The sequence below is a fragment of the Cornus florida genome, unplaced genomic scaffold, assembly GCF_030987335.1.
Source record: "Cornus florida cultivar Cherokee Brave unplaced genomic scaffold, ASM3098733v1 CherokeeBrave_3.0.0_Hap2_Chr09, whole genome shotgun sequence".
In the NCBI taxonomy this organism is placed as follows: domain Eukaryota; kingdom Viridiplantae; phylum Streptophyta; class Magnoliopsida; order Cornales; family Cornaceae; genus Cornus; species Cornus florida.
In genome coordinates this window covers 49,869,605-49,893,612 of record NW_026775579.1, presented here as the reverse complement: position 1 = coordinate 49,893,612, position 24,008 = coordinate 49,869,605, and the positions used below count along the sequence as shown (strand labels likewise).

Genomic DNA, 24,008 nt, shown 5'->3' with positions numbered 1-24,008 from the left:
ACTTTCAACTTCAGAGTATATTACCTTTCCCTTCTTACGCTTCGGACAATCCTTTTTGAAGTGCCCTTCCTTGTGACAGATGAAGCATCTTAACACCTTCGTTTTGTTCTCGACTTAGAACGACCTTTGCTGGCAGACCCTCCCTTCTGATTCGGTCTCCCTTTAACAAATAACTCCTCTGCCGAACTTTCTGTATTGCCCTCAAACGCCCTTTTCTGCAACTTTTTAGAATTCAGAGCTGCCTTCACGCCTTCCATGGACAAAGCAATTCTGCCATACATCATTGTATCGACAAAGTTCTCATACAAGGGTGGTAGAGAACACAAAAGAATAATAGCCTGATCTTCATCCTCTATATTGACATCAATATTATTCAAATCCATGATGATACTATTTACCTTGTCAAGATGGTCTTTCAGAGACGACCATTCGTGCATTTGAAGAGTGAACAACCGTTTCTTTACATACAAGCGATTCGCAAGAGATTTCGTCATATACCGGGACTCCAACTTCTGCCATAGCCCATCCGCTGTATTCTCTCCAGCAACCTCTCACAGAACCTCGTTACTCAAGCACAACAAAATCGTATTGTGTGCTTTCTTCATAACCTCATCTTTGTCCTTGATCTTTTCTAGCAGTGCATCCTTCCCCTTCAGCGCCTTGAATAACCCTTGTTGAACCAACAAAGCCTACATCCTAACCCGCCACAGGTTAAAATCGTTTTTGCCGTTAAAGTTCTCGATTTCCAGAAACTTGGACGACATCCCGGCTTTGAACCGAAAGCTCTGATACCAATTTGTTATGACAAACGCAACGAACCCAAGTTGAATCAAGAATCATGACAGAAAAGTAAACACACCACACAAAGAACACAAAGATTTGTACGTTGTTCGGCAACATCCTACGTCCATGGTCGGGATCTGGCAAAATTTTCACTATGTGTGAAATCGGAGATTACAAGATTGCAGCCCCTCACTCTGTTTTTGTACGAATTCCAGAGTCTCTCTCCCTTAATCTCTTAAGTCTCAACCCACAACATATGTACCTTTTTATAGAGTTACAAACATAATTCCTTGTTGGACAAGGATTACAATTCCTTAGAGGCCAAGATTTGCCAAATAAGAAATTACCTAATAGAATACAACTCTAAAATAGAATCCTAATGAGAATAGGAATTTGAGACACAATTTCCAACAATGCAGATTACGGGTATCCTGATAAGCCTCTGGATAAGGTTCGAGAGGATTCAATTTGAATCCTCAGCACGTGTAGTTGGCTCAACACGTGACTTTTTTTCTTCTCACTGGGTTGTGCTTAAGGGAAACAAGCGTCATCTGAAGGATGTGCCAGTTGGTTCTAAGTGAAGCTCCATTTGGGCTCGTTCAAACAGACCACCACCTTTAAGGACCATGAAAGGGAATCCAAATTGTAGTGCTCCTGTTCGGCGGGGCCAGGGGAATGATGGGCAAAGTCATGTCGATGGGTTCACTCATGTTGGCCAAGGGGTTATCCAAATAAAAAGGCTCAGTTTGTTGGGCCGCGATTTGGGGTGGTAGGTCACCATTCTTTCGGGCCGTTTATGCATAACTCTTTTGGGCCTCTTCAGAATGGACCTGACCAAGTGAGGGATGATGGACATGTGGGAGCTTATTTGAATGGGCTTAACCAATACGGGAGCAACTATGCTTTTGTGGAGAAGCATCCTGAGGGATTTTTGAGGAGTCCTACATCTTTTGATCTCAAAGAAGGGGGTCAACAGTGCGCCGATAATGATGGTAAAGCTGTTCCCAACTTTTCCTCTCAGCGAAGGAGTCACCACAAGAAGCCTTATGTTCGGGAAAAAAGGTTGAAGATGGTCTTGGAAACAGAAACAAAAATGGGTGGTATCCAATGGTATGTCACATAACCCAAGTATGTACTTTGCCCCGAAGCCCTTTCTCTCTTCTCTATCTTTTCCTCCTCCTTCTTCTACTCCTTGTGGTGTGTTAAGGAGTGTTGGTGGGGAGGAGGATGGAGGTTTGATGCTGGGTTTTCAGAAGCTCTCCAGTGGCTGAGGTCAATTTTGAAGGCAGTATTGAGGAGATTTCAGAGGAGATTTCTGATTGTTCTGAATTTTCAGGGCCTATCTCATGTCATGAGCTCAGGTGTGATATGGATGATAGTGAGTCGGTCATGTTAATGCCGAGTGGAAAGGAAGATGGAAGTGTTATTCTGTGTGTCGGGCGTGGGATCCAACTACTTATTGATGGTGGAACGACAAATATTTTGCGTTCAGATCCGAGTTTTCATTGTGCCGGGGTTAATGCATGTGCTGCAGTAACAAATGGGGGGAAAGCGTGTAGTACCGGGGATGACAGAAATGCTTGCACACCGATTGCTGAAGACCTTTATGTATGCCATTTGCCTTTTAGAAATGATTATTGGGCAGTTGCTGATTGTAGTTCTCCTCTGGATCTTCCAGCACCTGTATGGGAGATTTGTGACACTGGTGGAGGTGGTACGGTGGGAATTGATACTCCTTTGGCAGCAATTAGAGAGGTGCAGGGCGTATCTAACTTGGAAGGATCGAAGGATGAGTGGTTCATGGACTGCATTGAAGGGGAGAGCAAGCTTTTGGGGCTGTCATGTGCTGGGGAAGCCAAGCAAATTCTGGGCATGTTTCAAGTGGTGAATGATGAGTGGGCGCTTGTGAAACATAAAAAAAGTCCGTGCTGGAAGGGGGGGAGAGCTGAAATGTCTCATCTCTACTGTGAACTATGAGGGGAGGAGTGGAGGAGGGGGATTGGAAGAGATATTGTGTCCATGAAGCTCAAACTAGTGTCATGGAATGTTCGGGGTCTCAATGATCCGAACAAAAGGAAGGTGGTGAAGGCTCTGATTCGGAAATGGGAGGCTCATGTGGTGTGTTTGCAGGAATCCAAACTAGCGAACGTAACAGATAGGGTGATCAAAAGTTTGTGGGGAGGAAGATTTGTGGATTGGGAGATTTTGATGCGGAGGGGACTGCGGGGGGTGTCGTGGTTCTTTGGGATAAAAGGTGGGTGTCAAAGGTTGATTTGTGGAAAGGGAAATACTCCTTATCCCTTGTGTTTGCTTTGGAGGAAGATGGTACGCAATGGCTTTTTTCTGAAGTGTACGGCCTAGGAAGAGATGTGGAGAGGAGAGGATTGTGGGAGGAGCTGGGGAATGTTAGAAGCAGATGGTCAGTTCCGTGGTGTGTTGGGGGGGCTTTTAGTGCTGTTCAGAATCCAGTAAGAGATCTTCAAGAGGTGATTGGACTGCAGCTATGACTGATTTCTCTGATTTTATTGATTCCCATCACTTGCTTGGTCTCCCAATGGAAGGAGGCCAGTTCACATGGTCCAGTGGGCGGGAGCGGGACTCTCCTACACTGTCTCGGTTGGATAGATTCTTAATTTTTGGAGATATTGAGGAGAAGTTTCCAGACGTGTCTCAGGTGGCTTTTGCGCATGCAGTTTCTGACCATATTCCCATCCTCCTTGACTGTGAAGGGGTGAGGAGAGGAAGAACCCCGTTTAGGTTTGAAAACATGTGGCTTCATGTTGAGGACTTTAAAGAAAGAGTTTTGGCTTGGTGGTCTGGTTATGAAGTTAGGGGTAGTCCAAGCTTCCGACTTGCGACCAAAATCAGGCGACTGAAGGGAGATGTTAAGATTTGGAACAAGGAAGCGTTTGGCAGTCTGGAATGGCATAAGGATAGGCTTCTTATTGAAATTTCAGATTTGGATAGGAAGGAAGGAATGGATGGTCTAAGTAACATGGAGGTGAATAAAGGGAGGAGTGTAAGGCTGAGTTTGAAGGAATTGTGGTGATGGAGGAAATTTCTTGGAAACAGAAGTCTAGAGCCTTGTGGCTTAAAGAAGGGGACCGGAATACAAAGTTCTTTCACTGTCTTGCTAATGCCTATAGAAGAGGAAATCACATTGGGAGGATCCGTTTTGATGGGGTTATGGTTACTAAAGAAAAGGACATTCAAAATGTGACTTACTACAAGCAACTATTTGCGGAGACGGATAGTTGGAGACCATTGCTGGATGGTCTTGAGTTCTCTGAAATCTCAGGCGATGATAGAGATTGGTTGGAGAGATTGTTTGGGGAGGTTTAGGTTTTGGAAGCTCTGGGGATAAAGCACCGGGTCCGGATGGGTTTACCCTTGCTTTTTTCCAACAGAACTGGGAGGCGGTGAAGAAGGATGTGTTAAAAGCCTTGGGTGCTTTCTTTATGGATGGATTCTTTGAGAATAGCTTGAATACTTCTTTTATCACCCTTGTTCCCAAAAAGGGTGGAGCTGTTGAGGCCAAGGATTTCATACCTATAAGCTTAGTTGGCGCTGTGTACAAGAATAAGACTATCGCAAAAGTCCTAGCCATTCGTTTGCGGAAAGTTTTGGATGGAGTGATCTCGGAGTTACAAAATGCTTTTGTTGGTGGGCTCCAAATTCTCGACTTGGTGTTAATTGCCAATGAATGTATTGAGGCCAGGTCTAGAAGTGGAGATCCGGAGATTGTTTGTAAATTGGATATTGAAAAAACATATGACCATGTTTGCTGGAATTTTTTGATGGCCAGGACGGGGTTCGGGCAGAAATGGAGGACATGGATCTACCATTGTATTTCGACTACCTGCTTTCCAGTCTTGGTGAATGGGTCATCAACAGGTTTCTTTGCTAGCTTTGGAGGGTTACGCCAGGGAGATCCGCTCTCACCTTTCTTATTCATTATTGTTATGAAGGCCTTCAGCAAGTTAATGGAGAGGGCGGAACAACTAGGCTTCATCCCAGGTTTTAAGGTGGGATGCATTCCAAATCAGTTGGCCATCTCCCATTTGCTATTTGTGGATGACACTATTGTTTTCTGCGATGCGAATGTTGCCCAGCTGAGACATATAAGGTGTATCTTAGCTTGTTTTCAAGTTGCTTCCGGGTTGAAGATCAATATTGGGAAAAGTGAGATAGTTCAAGTTGGGGACGTTGAGTTTATCCACAAGTTAGCAGATATTTTGGGGTGTAGAGTTGTCGTTTTCGATCTCCTACCTACCTTTGGGAACCACGTTGAGGAGGCTATTAGAGCGCTTTAGGGTGGAAGAAACAATATTTGAGCAAAGGGGGAAAGCTTACTCTCATGAAAAGCACCCTGTCGAATCTCCTTACCTATTTTATGTCCCTTTTCCCCGATGCCCATAACGGTGGTGCACAGACTAGACCAGATTCAATGGAATTTTCTGTAGGAAAGCATGGGAGATGAGTTCAAGTGTCACTTGGTCAATTGGGAGAGAGTATGTACCCTTATTGTGGATCCGAAAGTTAGAGCTATCTAATAAGACGTTGATGGGTAAATGGCTTTAGAGATTTGGAAGGGAGAGGTCTTTTCTTTGGAGGCGTGTTATTGCATGCCATTATGGGGAAGATTTTGGAGGGTGGATTTCTAGGGAGGTGAGATCACCAGCGGGCATGGGCTCTTGGAAGTATATCCGAAAAGGATGGGATGAGTTCTCCGAACGGATCCGGTTCAGAGTTCGGTGTGGAAGTCATGTTTGCTTTTGGGAGAACCATTGGTGTGTGGATTTTGCTCTAGCTTGCAGGTTTCCTTGTATTTTCAGGATCTCAGTAAATAAGCATGCTATGTTTGCGGGCCATTATCAGCTTGATAATGGGAGGGCATCTTGGGATGTGCAGTTCCGTAGAAATTTCAATGATTGGGAGATCTTGGAGGTTGCAAATTTTCTGGGATTGATTTATAGGTAGGTGGTGGAGGCTGAGGGTATGGATGAGATGGTGTGGTTGGGCACCTCTGGAGGGGTGTTTGAGGTTAGGTCGTTTTATTGCTGCCTTACAGAGCCTTCATGCGCCATCTTCCCCTGGAAAGCTGTGTGGAAAACTAAAGCTCCGTTGAAGGTGGCCTTTTTCACTTGGATTGCTGCCCTTGGAAGTATCCTCATGCTCAACAACCTTAAAAGGAGGTCTCATATAGTGGTGAATTGGTGCTGCATGTGCAAGAAGTCGGAAGAATTAGTGAACCATCTTTTGTTGCATTGCCCTGTGGCAAGGGATGTTTGGTCCATATTCTTGGTCGTTTTTGGTGTGGATTGGGTTGTTTCAGGGTCTACAGTTGGTATGTTACAGGCTTGGAAAGGTTGTACAGTGGAGAGCCGAGTCAGAGATGCTTGGAGGGCCACTCCCCTTTGTATTTGGTAGGGGCTGTGGCTCGAGAGGAATAAGAGATCCTTCGAGGGTGAGGAGTCCCCTATTTGGTCTCTCAAGTTTAATATTCTGTCTTCTCTCTTTTTTTTGGGTTAATGGGCAGAATTTTATATCTATGGATATTCTTTTGGACTTTGTAGATAGCTTGAAATTGTAGCGTTGCCTTGGGCGCCTTTTGTTTCTTCGGGTTCGCTCCCATTTGAGCGCCTTTTATGAAGTGTACTTATCAAAAAAAAGTAGATCCGGATATATGGCAGGAGTTTGTGTCAAGTGTCAGATACATTTTCAAAATAAAATATAAAAAAATTATTTTCAAATTATGGACACGTTTAGGAAGTATCAAAAAGGAATACATGTTTGAAGTAATTTAATGGTAATTCAATGGTGAAATGATGATTGGAAAAGGGAAATAGTCAAATTGGAGGTGGTTGCATATGTTCAACACATCCACATTATCAAATTTGGGCAAATTATAATAGTGCACATTTCTTTGAAGTGCATAGTGACGAGTCCACTTGACAGATCCAATTCTGCGCCTTTCGTGTAAAAGGAAATCAGGACTAGCAAGTAGAGCAAGTGCGGAGCTTAAACTAGATTATATTTGCTCTATGTGTTTGAACTATCTCTATAATTTGTAAATGGTCAAGTGTGTTACTTGTGTGTTCAAGGGACTTTATGTGTGCCTTACATGAATGATATGGAAAATTTAATTTTTAGCACTGCAAGGATGCTTATAATCCTTGAATTGCCACTATTAGATTTCTTTACAATTCCAGAGTTGCCCCCTATACCCACTTCCTGTATTTTTAACATGCTCAAAGCTGTTTTCGATTGATTTAAATGTCGGATGCACAATTAAGATGCTCATGCAATGGTAAACTGCTAACCGTGTCGCTTGTATTTCGCATATGCTCCTCTTAAAGTTATAGTATCGTCCTGGAGGCTTTTGTATCCTGTGAGAGCGCTCCCCTTTTGAGCGCCTTTTATGAAATCTTACTTATAAAATTTTTGGCCTCTTTGAAGGCTTAAAGGTCCTTGGTGGCTTTGTGTATATCTTCAGGGCTTCGCTCCCCTTTTGAGCGCTTTTATAAAATTTTCTTACTTATCAAAAAAAAAAAAAAAAAAAAAAAAAAAAGAAAAAAAAAAAGAAAAAAAAAAAGGGTTTTACAGTACATGAATGTCTATTCAAAGTTGTTTTTAATTGATTTAAATATTGGATGCACATTTAGGATGATCATCAGCATGATAAATTGCTACCATGATGCTTGCTTTTCACATATACTTCTCTTTTTCTTGTTAAGATTTACAGTATATGCATCTCTATCACTTGCAATAACCATATTTTCAAATTAAATCTTTAATTGTAGTATTAGCCATTCACAAGTTCAAGCAAGATGGAGAAGTATCAGTTAATTTAGTCATTGGAAACTTCAAATTTCTAAGTGTAAAACACTATTTGCTAAATTGCAGGGGATTTTGACCTGTTGAAGTATCAGTTAAACCCTCGTGGACTAGTATTGGTCAATCTAGCAAATGCGGAAATCAAGTTTCCTTTTCAGTTTAAACTCTAATACCCTGATTCTTTCAACTCTATTTTGTTTTAGATACTCCTCTACGTCTGAAAAACCTAAGAGATACAGAGAGCAATATATAGAGAGACTTATATGGAGAGTGCATGAATATAGGTTTGTTTTTATTCATCAATTATCGTTCATTCTAAATTGGTGAGTGAATTTACATGCGTTGGATCAACTTTTGCTGCTGCAACATGATTCAATCACTCTACAGAGATTGAGTGGATGACTAGCCTAGAGATGAAAGTACTAATGGAGAAACAGATTAATTGAAAGTTGAATCTGTTGACGGGGCTAAATGTTTGCCTTGTCAAGAGGTAATTAGGGGTTCTGGAGTTATGAACTGTTAACATAGTGTAAATCTCTTTCCTATAGTGGATTTGTTGACTAGTCTGGACAAGGTCCCGTCATCCGTGGTTTTTCCTCTTGGGATTTCCACATAAAAAATCTTTGTGTCCGTTGTTCTCTTTTTATTTATTGCTTTTATATTGTATACTTAATTTATTAATGATTATGTGTGAATTGCATGAAGGATTAAGTGGATTAAGATGTGTTGCATCCCTCCTCCCTTTCCCTCCTTTAGGTCTAGATCATGGTCCTTGTGCTAAGTCTACTTCCAAGCCTTGGGTACAGTCCTTTAATTCTCATGACCACCTATGTTTTTTCCATATAGTACTTGTCAAAAAAAAAAAAGTTTTTTTCCATATAGTACCTCTTTCTTCCTTTTACTTTGAACATCAATCAATGTATAACCTTTCACGTGATGCCTTTCCATCTCACTATTCATCAGTCTCTGATTTGCAACAATAGTTAGATCTCTAATTTCCCGTGTTCTTTTGTCCACATCAATCAGCCATTACTCGTAAGTCTAAACGAAAGTCAATTAACTTATTGTCTATCTGGGGCTGATGTTGTGAATCATGTTTTGCATCTCTGCTCTGTCCATGACACCATGTCCAAAACTGAAGTTAAACTGGACTTTTAATTTCTTGTATCTCAACCAATGTCAATTTTGGTCTTTTCTTTTCTCTAACATTATCATCAATGCTTATCATGTCACTCTTTCTTGTTGTAGCAGTTGGTCTCGTTCTACATGGCCAATCCATCATGTTGTCCTTACTCATTTCAGATCAACTCACTCTTTCCTTGCTGCCAAGTGCAATAATCCCTATTGTACCATTTTAAGGGACTAATCTAAGAAATCTAAGTTAGATTGATTGGCCAAATAATTGATTTCATAAGAGAATTCTTAGTATTAAAATTCATGAGCACCTAGGAGCATTTACATTTGATAGAACAGGTGTGAGTTATTATTGATTTATAAGAGAGTCGCTGGCGCCAAACCCTTGGTCTGGGTTATTTATTTACTAAATTGGTTATATTTGATTGAAAATTATCAGTTCAATTTTCTACTAAACAAATTGGTTTAATTTCAGACTCATAGCCGTATGTTAAACCACATAATACAAAATAATATCTGGACATGGAGGGTTTTTCTCTAAACTTTTCTGGGTAACCTCTAAGGAGGCTCAACCTGGGATCATTTGCCCAACGTGGTATTAGGTTGGTTAACAAGCCCACTGTTTTTTTCTTTCTTATCTGTTATCATTAATTACTTGTCATGTAGGGAACTACCTTTCAGTAATAATAGGTTGTGACATTTAAATGGAAGAACATCTAACATTGCTACAACTCTATGTACTCCTCAATTTGAACAACATTATGCAATTAAGAATCACCGTGCTTGTGTTTTCTCACATGACCAGGGGATTATAGTGGGATAATGCACATGGCAATGTAATGAGATGAGTATGTAGTTGCACTTGGTAGCTGCTGTTGCAGCTAATGAAATGAGTTTCCTTATTGGGGTGTTATAACAAATCCTGACTCATTTAACATACAGTGTGCATTGTCTAACTAGCTAATAAAACTTTTAATGTAGTAAATGTATAAAATATGTCCTACTTATCAAAAAAAAAAAAAAAAAATTGTATAAAATATGTCCTCAAATAGTATTATTTAATATTTACTGATAAACAAATTATTTTGTAAACAACTCTTTAAATTTCCTTATTGGGGTGTAATAGCAAATCCTGACTCATTTAACATACAATGTGCATTGTCTAACTAGCTAATAAAACTTTTAATGTAGTAAATGTATAAAATATGTCCTCAAATAATATTATTTAATATTTACTGATAAACAAATTATTTTGTAAACAACTCTTTAAATTTTAGCTATGGAAATTAAGGCTTTTTAACTACACGTGTATATAAACCAGGAAATTGTGCAAGTCTAATATAAAAGCGTTACGTTTGGTACATATATCCTATTTATTAATTTTTCTTGGTCCTTATCTGGAAATTTCCTCATTAATGACCGCATCGATTTCTGGTGGTTCACTTTCCATATCTCCTAGTCTTACCTCCTCTCTCTATAAATTACCATGTCAGGGAACCTCATACACCCACCAGTTTTCCTAAAGGGCACATTGTTCCTTCTTGGTATCCTTGACCATGGTTCGCTCGAAGGTTAAGAATGAATTGATTGCTGATGAACGTGCACGGAGGCAGACATTTCGGAAAAGGAAGACCGGATTATTGAAGAAGGTGAGTGAACTTAAGACCTTATGTAGTGTTGATGCTTGTGCTATTATTTACAACAAAGATGGTGATCAGCCAGATGTTTGGCCCTCCGCAGTTGAAGCACAAGATTTGCTTCAAAGGTTCAATAGCTTGCCTACAATGAAACAAACAGGCAATATGCTGAACCAGGAAACATTTCTTATGCAAAATGTATCGAGGTTGAATAGAAATTTGGAAAAGGAAAAGAGGAAGAACAGGATGCTTGAGATGGAACTTATGACGAAATGCTTGGTTGAAAAGAATTTGCATGATGTGAACAACGTGCAGGATCTTAAAGATTTAGACCGTCTCTTGGATGAGAAGATTAAGTTGGTTGATGCTAGGATTGAAGACATCAACCGTGCTAATTCTACCCTAGTTTTTATCGAAAATGGATCTGGGTTCAGCAAGGAGAAAAAATTCCTTAAAGATAGGCTTTGAGGAATGAGGATCCATATAGGAGTATTTGGTCATGGAAATTCTAAGTGTGCTAATTTTAGTTTTCCTTGATTTAGAAAAAAAAAAAGTTTTCCTTGAATGAATGTTCCCTTCTTTATGTTACCAGAATAAATGCATTTCCATTTCGAGAATTTTAAGTTGTTTTACATTTGCAGTAATCTTCTTAATTTCTTTGCATTTTATTTCTCATATATGGTAATTCGATCACTTTACATATTTTAGATCATTGCTATTTCAGGTAGAATGTCACCATACTGTTGTATGGAAGGTGCAAGAGTAATTCCGAAAGAATAGTGATTGTATTATCCTTAAATTTGGATTGCATTCCAACTCACACCCCTCAAACTTTGGAATTCATCAAAATTTTACTTTTAAGTTAAACCGAAGGCAGTAATGCCTTTTCTCTATTTGTTTTTCCTATTCTTTTTGGTGGTAAGTAATATGTTGGGCATGAAAAAAAGAAGAAGGTACTAATAACCTTCAATCAAAGACCATCTGTCATATGTAAACCTGAAAAAAAGAAAGAAAGATGTGCATGTCTTGTTCATGTGACTGTTTAGTTTTTTTGGTCGATCACTTTCTCCAATTTTTAACCTTACAAAATTTTAGATGATTATTACACTTTTTGAACTTCATAGTCTTCAAGTTATCTCCTCTATAAACAAAATTTAGGACACGCCATTTGATGGGTCCTCATTAGTTGGTCAATAATGCAAAAGGTGAGCATAACTTCATTGTTTTTCTCCCTTAAATTGCATACTTCTCATTTAAAGTGTCATCAAGCTTTCATCTCATCGTGATTAAATTTAAGTGTCGGAACCAATGAATATAAGTCAGGTTTGGTAAGCTTGATGTACTTGGTGAGATATAAGATGGTAAAACCTGATAATACATTTGGCATTAACGTGGCTAGATAATATAGTTGCCAATATATCCTGAATGCTGATTATAATTACAGAAAAGAAAAAAGAAAAAAAAAAAAAAATTAGGACGCGCTTCTTGACAGGTTCTAATTTGTTGGCAAAATTTGCAAAATATATATATTTTTTGATAAGTACAAAATTTACAAAATATAAAGTTAATTTGGTGACTAATATCCATGAAATGTTCATACTCTTTTTTTTTTTTGATAAGTAAGACAATTGTATAGAAGCGCTCAGTTGGGGAGCAAAAAGCGCAAAAGAACTACACAAGGCCAAAAAGGGCCTCTAAACTTTCAAAGAATCCAAAAAATCAACAATCTCCTCTAAAGATGTATAATTGCTCTCCACAACCCAACAAAAAAGAGTGGAGATAGTAGAGAACTTAAGCATAGAAATAGGATTCTCCTTTCCTTCGAAAGATCTCCTGTTCCTCTCGAGCCAAATACACCACCAGATACACAAAGGCGTAACCCTCCAAGCATCCCGGACTTGGACCCCCACTGTACAACCTCTCCAAGCCTCAATTAACCCTCTGCAGGATCTAGGCATGACCCACTGATTCCCAAACAAACCAAGCATCAAATCCCAACAGTCCCCCGCCATGGTGCAGTGTAAAAGGAGGTGATCCACCGGTCCCTCCGCACAAAAGCACACACCACCTGATTCCTCCTCCTCAAATTATCTTGTGTCAAGATCTTCCCTAAAACAGATGTCTAAGCAAAGAAAGCCACCTTGAGGGGGGGCCGGGGGACCTTGGAGCACCAAACAACCTTCTACGGGAAAGGAGCCCCTGGCACCTCTGTAAGACACCTATAGAAGGATCGAACATCAAAACGACCCTGAGAAGCAGGGGCGCACCCAACAGTCCCTAGCCATGGTGTAGTGCAAAAGGAGGTGATCCACCGTCTCCTCCGCACGAAGGCACATGCAACAACAATTGACCACCACCTGATTCCTCCTCCTCAAATTATCTTGTGTCAAGATCTTCCTTAAAACAGACATCCAAACAAAGAAAGCCACCTAAGGAAAAAGAAGGGGGGGGGGGGGGGGGGGGGGGGAGGGTGCTCTAAACAGCCTTCCACGGGAAAAGAGCCCCTGGCACCTTCGTAAGACACCTATAGAATGATCGAACATCAAAACGACCCTGAGAAGCAGGGGCCACACCCAACCATTAGAATCTCCACCCGTGATCTCCTGGCGATACGGCATTTCCAAAAAACCAATGGCGTCCTCAATGTCCCAATCCTGAAAATGCCTCCTGAAACGAACATCCAAGACGATCTCCCGCTATCAAGCTGATAACAGCTGACCACCATGGCCTGCCTATCCGTGGCAATCCTGAAGAGCTGGGGGAAAGCGAGAGCAAGAGGTCGATCCCCACACCAAACGTCCTCCCAGAAACTGATCCTCCTACCATCCCTGAGGCGAAATCTAATGTGTTTGGAAAAACCATCCCACTCCGTGATGAATTTCCAAACCCCCATACCCCTTGGAATACGCACCTCAAGAGAGCTCCACCCTCTCCTCTCCTCTCCCCAAATCTACTTGCTACCACCCTTTTTTTATAAACATTTTGACCATCTATTAGGACATTATTGAATTAGAAGGGTAAGATTGCTTTAAAAAAAAAAAAATTGTAGGGTAAGATCATCTAATTGGAACATTTTTTTATAGCTTAATTTGCTAATTGTTAAGGAAGACCGTTATATGGTGGGTACATATGCTAAATTTGTGCTGATACAATAATATCAAAAAGGTGTGGATTTTTAAGGTCAAGTGCTTATTTTAATTTACCTACATTACATGCAAAATAATGAGTAAATAAAATTGATGGATCCTAACTTCTAACTCTTGAATAAAATTTATGAGAATATGTTTAATTTAATAACATTTTACTGTTAATTGGTATAGCTGTTGTTCTTAAAATATTTTTTATTCATCATAATAGAATTGATCTACTGAAGGAACGATATATCCCTTGATGTCCTTATGCTTAACTTTAGGTATCTAATCTCGTGACAACCACATCCTATTTATTTGGGAATTTACCATTTGATTCATTATGGTTGCCCAATCAAATCTCCCAAAGGAAAGAGAGAAAAGGAAGGAACAAATAGCTTTCTTTAATAATTTTCAACTGTCAAATGTTATAGGTATTTATATAATATCACTTGTTATTTACGAAAACTTCATTGAAACTGGAAGTATAACATTTCTTTGAATTGAGGTTTTCGTTGACATGATATATAGATGCAACTTGTTACATGTTGGGTCCTAATAATTTTGGGGGTAAATTACAATGGCCCCGTTGAGGTTTGGCTTTATTATTATTATTTTTATTTTGTCCTACAAAGAACTCCCACAATGCTCTTGGGGAGACTTGAACCCTAGAGAGGAGATACCACTAGGCTGCAGTCTTTAGTGTGTGAGGTTTGGCTTTATTGCGCATGCAACATCTTTCGATTTCTTGTGATTCATTAACTTCAGTTACCACCTGCCGCTAACTAGCCATAGAGGATGTTTAATGGGATTTTTGCTAAATGCCAGACTTGTCCGTACATCTCCTGTAAAGACTTAATATACCTTACTGAATCTGATGAATATCACTTTAATTTACATTTTATAATTAAATTCAATTTCACTTTAAATTGAAGTTAGTAAAAAAAAAAAATTATTTGTTTATGATACTTGACATAAACTTGCAAAATTTGCAATTTTTTTTTATAAATATTTTGCAATGCAAATTTTTAAACAAGAAAAAATCATGGGAAACTCTAAAAAATTTGAAAAAAAAAATCCCAAAATTCAAAGTCACCCCAAAGAACTACTTTCCTTTCCCCCTCCAAGAACACATATTTATCATATCCTCTACCTCTTCCACCTTGCCACCAGGGTCTTTTGGTCAGTATCACCAAACTGATAGTAGCACCCAGTCTCGCTGATGACCTAGAACAACGTGGCAAACACATCTAGCTTCCTTGTGATCTGATTTTGATGAACTTTGCCATAATGTTTGGCATCTCAGATTGGATTCTGATGGCAATGTCGGAACAGAATGCTGTATTTGTGTCATTAGTTGAAATTTACTGGAAAACATGATATACTAGTGAGGATTCTTGCTGAAGTTGGTCTAGCGGTGTAACACAGAGTTATGCTCTTCTTGGCCCTTCTTATGAATAGAAACTTTTAATTAGGGATATGGATTCATATAGAGTAGACTGAAGACGGTGAATCCATGTAGAAAATATATTTTTATTTATTTTAAAAAGAAAAAAAAATATGATGGTAAAGTTACTGTAGCAATATCGTGCACACTGCTACAGAATTTATTCATAGGCTTTCTTTTGTCTTTTATATCTAAATTACTTGTTTTACTGAGTTTGAAGATGCTTTATGACGAAGATGTCATGTTATTAGGGTTTTATAATATTCTTTCTCATGAATGGAACTAAGGACACCATTTTAATTGACTTTTACTAGTTAATGAAACTCGCCTTGACTATTATATTAAAGTTTGCAAGAAGTTAAAAACACTCTTGTATAAACAGAAAGTAGATATATTGAGATTCCAGAAGGAAGGCACGAACTTTAAAACATTCTGAAATGTAGTCTTGAGGAAGAAAACTTCAGAGGAGAAGAGACAATCCTTTCTAAAATGTTGTACACGTTGACAAGTTATATATATATATATGCGAGAAAATTCTTCTCTGATATTTTTATTATATCAACTCTAGAATAAGTGAATTACAAGAATAAATAGGAGAGGAAACCTTCACAATTAGGTTAACCAACTCCTTAATTCTAGGAAGTAAAACAGGAAACTAACATAAATCTTGGAGATTTGGATACTAATTATCCTCTTCTCTTTATTTGAAACTAACAGAATCAACTAACTAAAGGATTGCACTCCAAGTTCTTCTCTGATTGCATATCTAGAATTTCCACACTCCCCCTCAAGCTAGGCAATATATATCAATCATTCCTAGCTTGAAAAGGAGGACTTCAAAGCGATCTTGGTTAAGAGCCTTAGTGAGGATGTCTGCGGTTTGAAGACTTGAAGGAGTATAGATCATCTTGATGACTCCCTGATCGATCTTTTCTTTGATGAAGTGCCGGTCAATCTCAACATGTTTAGTTCTGTCCTGGTGAACTGGATTCTTAGCAATACTGATAGCAGCTTGGTTGTCACACAACATCATTATTGGACTTTCAGTAGGGATTTTCAGTTCTTCTAGGAGTCGTTTGAGCCACATTCCTTCACATATTCGTGTGCCATAGCCCTGAATTCGGCCTCAGCATTGCTTCAAGCAACTACAGACTGCTTCTTGCTTCTCCATGTAACAAGGTTTCCCCACACGTAGGAACAATAGCTTGAGGTAGATCTTCGGCCAGTTAGGGATCCTGCCCAGTCGGCATCTGAGAAAATTTCCACGCTATGGTCTGTCCCCTTTTTGAAGGACAACCCTTTCCTTGGAGTCTTTTTAAGATATCTGAGAATCCTATAAACTGCTTCAAGATGTTCATTAGTTGGATTGTTCATAAACTGACTGACCACATTGACATGAAAACTGACATCTGGTCTTGTGTGAGACAGGTAAATGAGTTTTTCCACCAGTCTTTGGTACCTCCCTTCGTCAACTGAAGTAGAACTCTCCTTCATGTTAAGTTTGTTGGAAGGGTCTATAGGTGTTTCTGAGGGCTTACAACCGAGCATACCTGTTTCTTTGAGCAAATCAAGCGTATACTTCCGTTGAGAGACAGAAATACCTTTGCTGGATCGAGCCACTTCTAAGCCAAGAAAATATCTCAAGGTATCGAGGTCCTTGATTTCAAACTCTTTGGCTAGAGTACCCTTTAACCGACTTATCTCCTCTTCATTATCACCTGTAAAGATAATATCATCCACATATACAATAAGGATGGTAATTTTCCCTTCAGGAGATTTCTTGATAAATAAGGTGTGATTAGACTGGCCTTGAGTGTATCCATGCTTCTTGACCACTATGGTAAATCTCTCAAACCAGGCCCTTGGTGACTGCTTAAGGCCATAAAGAGATTTCCTAAGTTTGCAAACACGGTTGATATTGCTTGGGTTCTCAAAACCAGGAGGAATCTCCATGTAGACTTCATCTTCCAAGTTTCCATTAAGGAATGCATTCTTGACGTCAAGTTGATGAAGAGGCCAATCCAAATTGACCGCCAAGGATAAAAGATTGTGTTTAACTTAGCAACCGGAGCGAATGTTTCTTGATAATCAATCCCGTAGATTTGAGTGAATCCCTTGGCCACAAGTCTCGCTTTGTAAAGGTCAACACTTCCATCTGCCTTGTACTTAACATTGAATATCCACTTGCATCCCACAGGTTGTTTGTCTTTGGGAAGTTCTGTGAGTTCCCAAGTACCATTCTTCATAAGAGCCCGAATTTCTTCACTAACTACTTCCTTACATTCAGGGTGCTTTAGAGCCTCTAGTATGCAGCTTGGAATTTCTATGCTGGACAGATTCGAGGTAAAAGCGCGGTAACAGGGAGACAATCTCTCATATGTCACAAAGTTTGAGATCGGGTGCTGAGTGCATGACCTAACACCTTTCCTTTGAGCAATAGGAATATCAAGATCATTACTAGGATAAGAATCAGTGTTACCTTGAGTAGAAGTGACTAGATTTGGAACGGACGCTTGGTCTTGTTCAGGAAAAGTGAGTTGATCCACCTCCTTTGGAGCTGTCTGCTTTCTTGAGTAAACAATCCCTTTAATAGTCTTGATTTTTCTTGTTGAGTAGGAATCTGAGGACTATTTTGAGTGGGTTCGGAATGAACAGGTTTGGAATGTGACTCAAGTAGGATAGGCACAATTAGAGGTGTGGTGGTGTTTGAGGACTGTTTGGAGTGGGTTCGGAATGAACAAGTTTGGATGTTGACTCAAGTAGGATAGGCACAATTGGAGGTGTGGTGGTGTTACTCGGAGTAGGTGAACTTGAGGTGATGGAAGGCACGGAGATATCCGCATCTTGCCAAAACTGATATTCTTCTAGCACGATAGAATTCTCCCCCTGAATATGAGTTTTGGAGTAGAAAGGCTGATTCTCAAAGAAAGTTACATCCATGGTGTTATAGAACTTCTGAGTAGTGGGGGAGCAGCATTTGTAACCATTTTGGTGAGAGGAGTATCCGAGGAATGGGCAATTTATGGCTTTGGGATCTAGTGTGCTCCTCTGATGAGGTGGTATGTGGACAAATGCTGAGCAACCGAATACTTTTAGTGGCAAGGATGATATGAGTTTGGACTGTGGGTAGACTTGCGTGAGTACTTGGCATGGAGTTTGGAATTTCAAGACCCTTGAAGGCATCCGATTAATGAGATAGGCAGCGGTAATTCAACTTCCCCCCAGAAATGTTTAAGGACGTGACTTGTGAACGTAATTGAATGAGCAACTTCTAGAAGGTGTCGGTTTTTCCTTTCGACTATCCCATTTTGCTGTGGGGTGTCTATGCAAGAACTTTGATGAACTATCCCATGATCAAGAAGGTAATTCCCAAGAATTGAATGAAAGTATTCCTTGGCATTGTCAGTTTAGAAAATCTGAACTTTGGCTTGGAATTGTGTTCGGATCATTGAGTGAAATTTTTTAAAAATTGGTCATACCTCAGATTTTTCTTTCATGAGAAATATCCAAGTGATTCTAGAATGATCATCAACAAAGGAGATAACTGAAAAAGGATGTGATTCCTTATATGGTTGAATCGGATAAGAATTTCGAGTCTGTTTGGACAATTGACAGATTTCACACTAGAAAGACTTTGAATTTTTATTAATGAATAAAGTAGGAAACAACCTTTCAAGGTATATGAAACTTGGGTGTCCTAATCGCAAGTGCCACAACATAATTGCACTTTCATTATTGGAAACTGGAACCGAATTGAAATTCCTAACAGATTGACTCTCTGCACAATGAACATTTTGAGATTGTTTTTCAAGTTGATTATCGCTCCTGAAGAGGTAGAGCCCTTCACTTTCCTTAGCATTGCCAATCGTCCTCCCCGAATCTATATCCTGAAATTCACAATGAGTGGGAAAGAATTTAGCAACACAATTCATATCTCTAGTAATTTTTCTAATGGATAGCAAGTTACAGGTCAGATTAGGAACCAATAAAACCGAATTTAGAACCAGGGTCTTTGAGATGATAATTGACCCAATGCCAGCTACAGTGGATAGAGAACCATCCGCTATTCTCACTTTGTGATTTTCAGAACAAGGGATGTACTTGTAGAATAAGGAAGCATTCCCAGTCATATGGTCAGATGCTCCAGAGTCAATAATCCAAGATTTTTTATTCTCGGTTTTGATTCCAAGAGCACTTAGAAATGTACCTTTTTGTGTTACTGAACCTGTGCTGATGACTGGTGTTGCAGGGCTTGATGGAAGTTGGCTTAACATCTTCTGCAACATGTCAATTTGTTCCTTGCTGAAGGGTGAAGTTTCGGTTGTTGGTTGCTCATCTGTGGTGGCCGCAAAGCCACGGCCTTCTCTGTCCTGAGATGTTCTGTTTGGCTTCCAGTCAGCTGGCTTCCCATGAATTTTCCAGCATGTTTATTTCGATTGTCACTGGTTGAATTCATTCCACGGGTTGCAAGAGCCGAGCTTTCTGGAACAGTATGAATCCTTGGGATGTTTTGATTTCCCATTATAATCTTCTTCCTGCTTTCTTCTCGACGCACCTCAGAAAACGCCTCGCGAATTGAGGGCAAGGGCCTCATACCGAACACTCTCCCCTTGACCTCATCAAGGTTTTTGTTTAGCCCAAGTAAGAGTTTTGAGACTCTCTCCTTCTCGACTATTTTCCTGTATTTGGCCGCATCTCCAGGGCAATCCCAGTCAAGTTCTTCAAAGACATCCAATTGTTGCCAAAGACAGGTAAGGGTGTTATAGTATTGGGTGACAGAAAGATCACCTTGTCGCAAGTCATGAAGGTTGCTTTTAATCTCTAATAATTCTGCCGTATTGTCGTTGTCGGAGTACGTTTCCTTTGCCGCATCCCAAATTTCTTTTGCGGTTCCATAGAATCTGAAATTCTGCCCAATTTCATTGTCCATGGTATTAATCAGCCACGACATCACCATGTTATTCTCTGATCTCCAAGTTCAAAGTTTTGGGTCTTCCTTTTGAGGAGGTATGGCAGCGCCAGTGAGATAGTCGTCTTTTCCTTTTCCCGATATGAACATCATTACCGATTGAGCCCATTGAAGGTAATTGTGTCCGTTCAGCTTGTGCCCAGTTATTGGCAGTGCGAGACTTTCAGATCCGCCATGGCCGCCGTGATAGATCTGTCCCAGGCTGGAAGAGACGTCGGACGTGCTGCTTTTATCAGTGGCCATTCCGTAATTGACGATCATAGGAAAATTTTGAGGTTCAGAGGCTGCTCTGATACCATAAAGAAATATATGCGAGAAAATTCTTCTCTGATAATTTTTATTATATCAACTCTGGAATAAGTGAATTACAAGAATAAATAGGAGAGAAAACCTTCACAATTAGGTTAACCAACTCCTTGATTCTAGAAGTAAAACAGGAAACTAACAAACAGAAATCTTGGAGATTTGGATACTAATTATCATCTTCTCTTTATTTGAAACTAACAGAATCAGCTAACTAAAGGATTGCACTCCAAGATCTTCTCTGATTGCATATCCAGAATTTCCACAATATATATATATATAAATTGGGAAAGAGTGGAAGGTTACCTCAAAATGCTTTAATTCCAACTACTTGGAGTTGTATACATGGGACACTCTGTCCTCAATTTTCCGTATGAAAGCCATCTGCTTAACTCAATCCCCTTCATTTCCCGACCTTGGGACCCACCATGTGACTTTTGGTCCAAGCACAGCTCAGGAAAATTTGGTGGAAATTCTAATATCTGTAAACAAATTGCAAGTGTTTATTTATTATTCATGATAGTTTCTTCTTTATATAGGGTTTTTGCTCCAGGCTAATGGAAGAAAATATTATAGCCTGTTGGAAGTAAAAACCAAACTGTGCAGCGATTATTTGGGTGAATTTGTTTGTTAAAATTTAAAATTTCATTGCTGAATTTATTAGTTATGTATTAAATTGTCTCACTTAAATCCATAGTTTGCTGTAAATGCTTACATGCGATGTTTTGCAGGCAGATCATTACCTGAAAGGTTTGGTAGTACCACTGCAGGACAATGTTCCTGAGCACGTAAGCGAAATAAGCTCTAAAGCAATGGAACTAAAGGAGGCTCTTTACAGTTTGAACAGCTTGGAAATAAAGTTAAAGGTGTTGTCTCTCTCTATCTGCATGTATGCATATGTGTCTGTCTGTCTCTCTCTCTTTCTTTCTTTGTTTTTTGTTAGGTCAAATAGGACATAGGTTGACAAATTTTGTAGAAAGAAACTGGAGTTTGCGACTATAATTTCTAGCTTGGATTAGAAATTTCAAAAGTTAGTTGGTACACTTGGTTGAAGAAGGAATTTCAATCTACATTCAAGGGTACAAACATAGGGTAAAAAGGAATTTCAATCTGTAAGACTTATTCACCTCCCTCCCTTTTAGGTCTAGATCACGGGCCTTATGTGATTCTCCATCAGAACCTTGGTTCCAGTCTGGACTTTCACTTCTCTCTCTTTTTCTCTCTATGGCGACCTTGTGGGCTGGTGTGCCGGGCAAAACCCAAGAGCAAAACTGTGCGGGCTCAGGCCCAAAGCGAACAATATCATACCATGTGGTGGAGTGGGTCGTTACACTCTCTCTCTTGCATGCCATTTAGCTTTATCACATGAGCCATCATTTCTTTGTTTCACCTTTGCGGTACACATGCTTGTTGCCCTTCCTCTTCAAATTAATCAATTGACTAGTATTTTTGTTTTCCTTGTTATAGATTACTAATCCATCGTCTTTTCATCAATTGCTGCCACCTCTAGCTGCTCACAAATTTATTAATCTCAAGATTCTACTCATCCTTGTTTTAATACATGTTATTTCTAGAGCATCCATATAGTCTCCTTTTATTATAGCAACCTATATCCATCTCAAACAATTATCCCTTTAACTTGATGGGTGAATTATGATAACACAACACTTAGAAGTACCTATTATTTTGTGCAAGGTTCTCTGTAATATCCCATACTTACCGATATTCAACCTAAGATTTCAAAAATGGTCACTTGTGGATAACTCATGACCATCAAATTTTAAAAGTTCCCCATTTTCTACTTTTTGGTTCATTATCACTAAGTCCACATGTCTACACATTATTTTAATTTTGTTTATATTAGGAGTCTAAGAGGTGTCTACAATTGAGTAAATAGCTCTATAAACAAATGGATTGGATCAAGTGGGAAAATGGAAAGATTTGTTCAAGTTATATGTTTCACCGCAACTTTTTGTAGAAATTTTGTTAAGTATTAATACGTTAGAAACATGTGACTTATTGGTGAAATAATCTATCTCCCCCAAAAGCACTTTTAGTTATTTTTTACAAATGAACAAGATATTGAGGAATTGTCTATGAGGGCAGGCCTTGGCGCAACGGTAAGGTTGCTCCATTGTGACCTGGGGGTCACGGGTTCGAATTGAGAAATATTCTTTCCGCATGCGGAGACAAGGCTGTGTACATCTAACCCTCCCTATACCCAGCAATGGCGGGAGCCTCGTGCATCGGCCTAGCCCTTTTTTATTGAGGACAATTATTGATGCAGGCTTTTCCAAATAAATAACTTGAATCGTTTTTGGAAGTAAATGCAGTAGTAATGTGGATTATTCAAGAATTGAAGTTGAAATTGTTTGATTGGCCTCTGCCGTCTTGATCTTTTGATCAGAATTTTTTTCATAAAATTGTATAATCTATTCCAATTGCAGTTTCATCGACTAAAACTATGTTTTTGTGAAAACATAGGTGATCGTATACATCTACCATATGGATGCCTGGATTTCCTGTGTTTATTACATTCTGAGATTCTAAATGGGAATGATAGGACATTTTTTTTCTCAAGACTGACAGTTCTTTCGAAGAAAACAGAAAGAACGAAAAAAAAAAAAAAAAAAAAAAAAAAAAAAAAAAAAGAAAACCAAAGTTTAAAGTCCCTTAGTCATAGAGGATGAGCGCGGCACCCACCTCGGAACATAATCATTACAGGCTTTTTGGATTGTTTATGTCTAGATTTTAAATCTATGTCCATTATCCATCTTCTAGAATCCAAATATACTAGTATACGTGGATGTAGTATTTTTGGGCTTTTGTTGAATTGAATATTCTTGGTGTATGGTAAATTTTTCTTATCTTTTGTTAATAGGCACCCAAGGAGGTATTGTTGCAGACTCAAATTGCAGATGCTCTAATGTGGGCTAAGAAGGGACCCTCCCTAGATTGTGATGAAGCTTTCATTCCATCCTTTGCGGAGCGTCTATGCTTTGCAGCACTCCAACCTATTTCAGGTAATATTTCTCTTATCCTCTTCATTTTTTGTTTTTCTGAACTGCGTGTCTTGTCTGGTCCTTTGGTACATAAAAGAATTCCATGCATGAAGTTTAATTATGGGTTTCCGTCATCTTGACACCACTAACCAAGAGAGCACCAGCCCATTGGTTCTGTTAGGCCAATAGGACTTAGGTTGACTGTTGACAAAATTTCGTCAAACAAAACTAGTGTCATGGGTGAAGAATTAAATTGAAGCTACACTCAAGGGTATATGACTAATTTTCTTCCGCATGGGTAAAAAGATAAATTGACACATTGATGGACTCGCCAAAATTAGGGTTCATGCATACATGATTAGGGTTTCTAAGTTTTCATGTTTTGTTTTGATTTGATTCCATGAACCTTCTTAAATATGCATAAAAGTGTTTTTGGAAACTTCGTGTTCTAAATATGGTAGTAGACTTTGATTGATCAAGAGCCACTGGAGTTGTGTGAATTGATTGAGAAACTCTCTAGGTGGTCGACCCCCTGCAGAAATTCATTTTTTTTTTTTAAAGAAAAGAAAAAAAAAAAAAAAAAGCAACAAATCTGTTGGAGAATAATTATAGGAGTGATTTAAGCCCTTAAATCACTCATTGACAGAATATAGTTAATGTTGCTATACTTGGGCAGCAAGTTGTTGCCATATTTATATTTGACTTTCTGTGTAATTCCTTTATTACAAGTCTTCCCCAATTCACCTATAAATAGAGGTGATTATTGTA

At 39.1% G+C, this 24,008-nt stretch overlaps 1 protein-coding gene across 7 annotated transcripts in view; it reads left to right on the top strand.

Moving 5' to 3' along the window:
• Window positions 1-24,008, top strand: part of LOC132273878 (uncharacterized) — a 39,855-nt gene that overhangs the window by 12,299 nt on the left and 3,548 nt on the right. For all 7 annotated transcript variants that reach the window (XR_009470290.1, XM_059774984.1, XM_059774982.1 and 4 more), the window contains 2 exons: window positions 20,970-21,104; window positions 23,120-23,261. Coding sequence is in view for 6 of the 7 variants with exons in the window: in XM_059774984.1 (XP_059630967.1) it covers window positions 20,970-21,104; window positions 23,120-23,261 (277 nt within the window). In the remaining variant the exon portion in view is untranslated. The remainder of the gene's footprint in view (window positions 1-20,969; window positions 21,105-23,119; window positions 23,262-24,008) is intronic.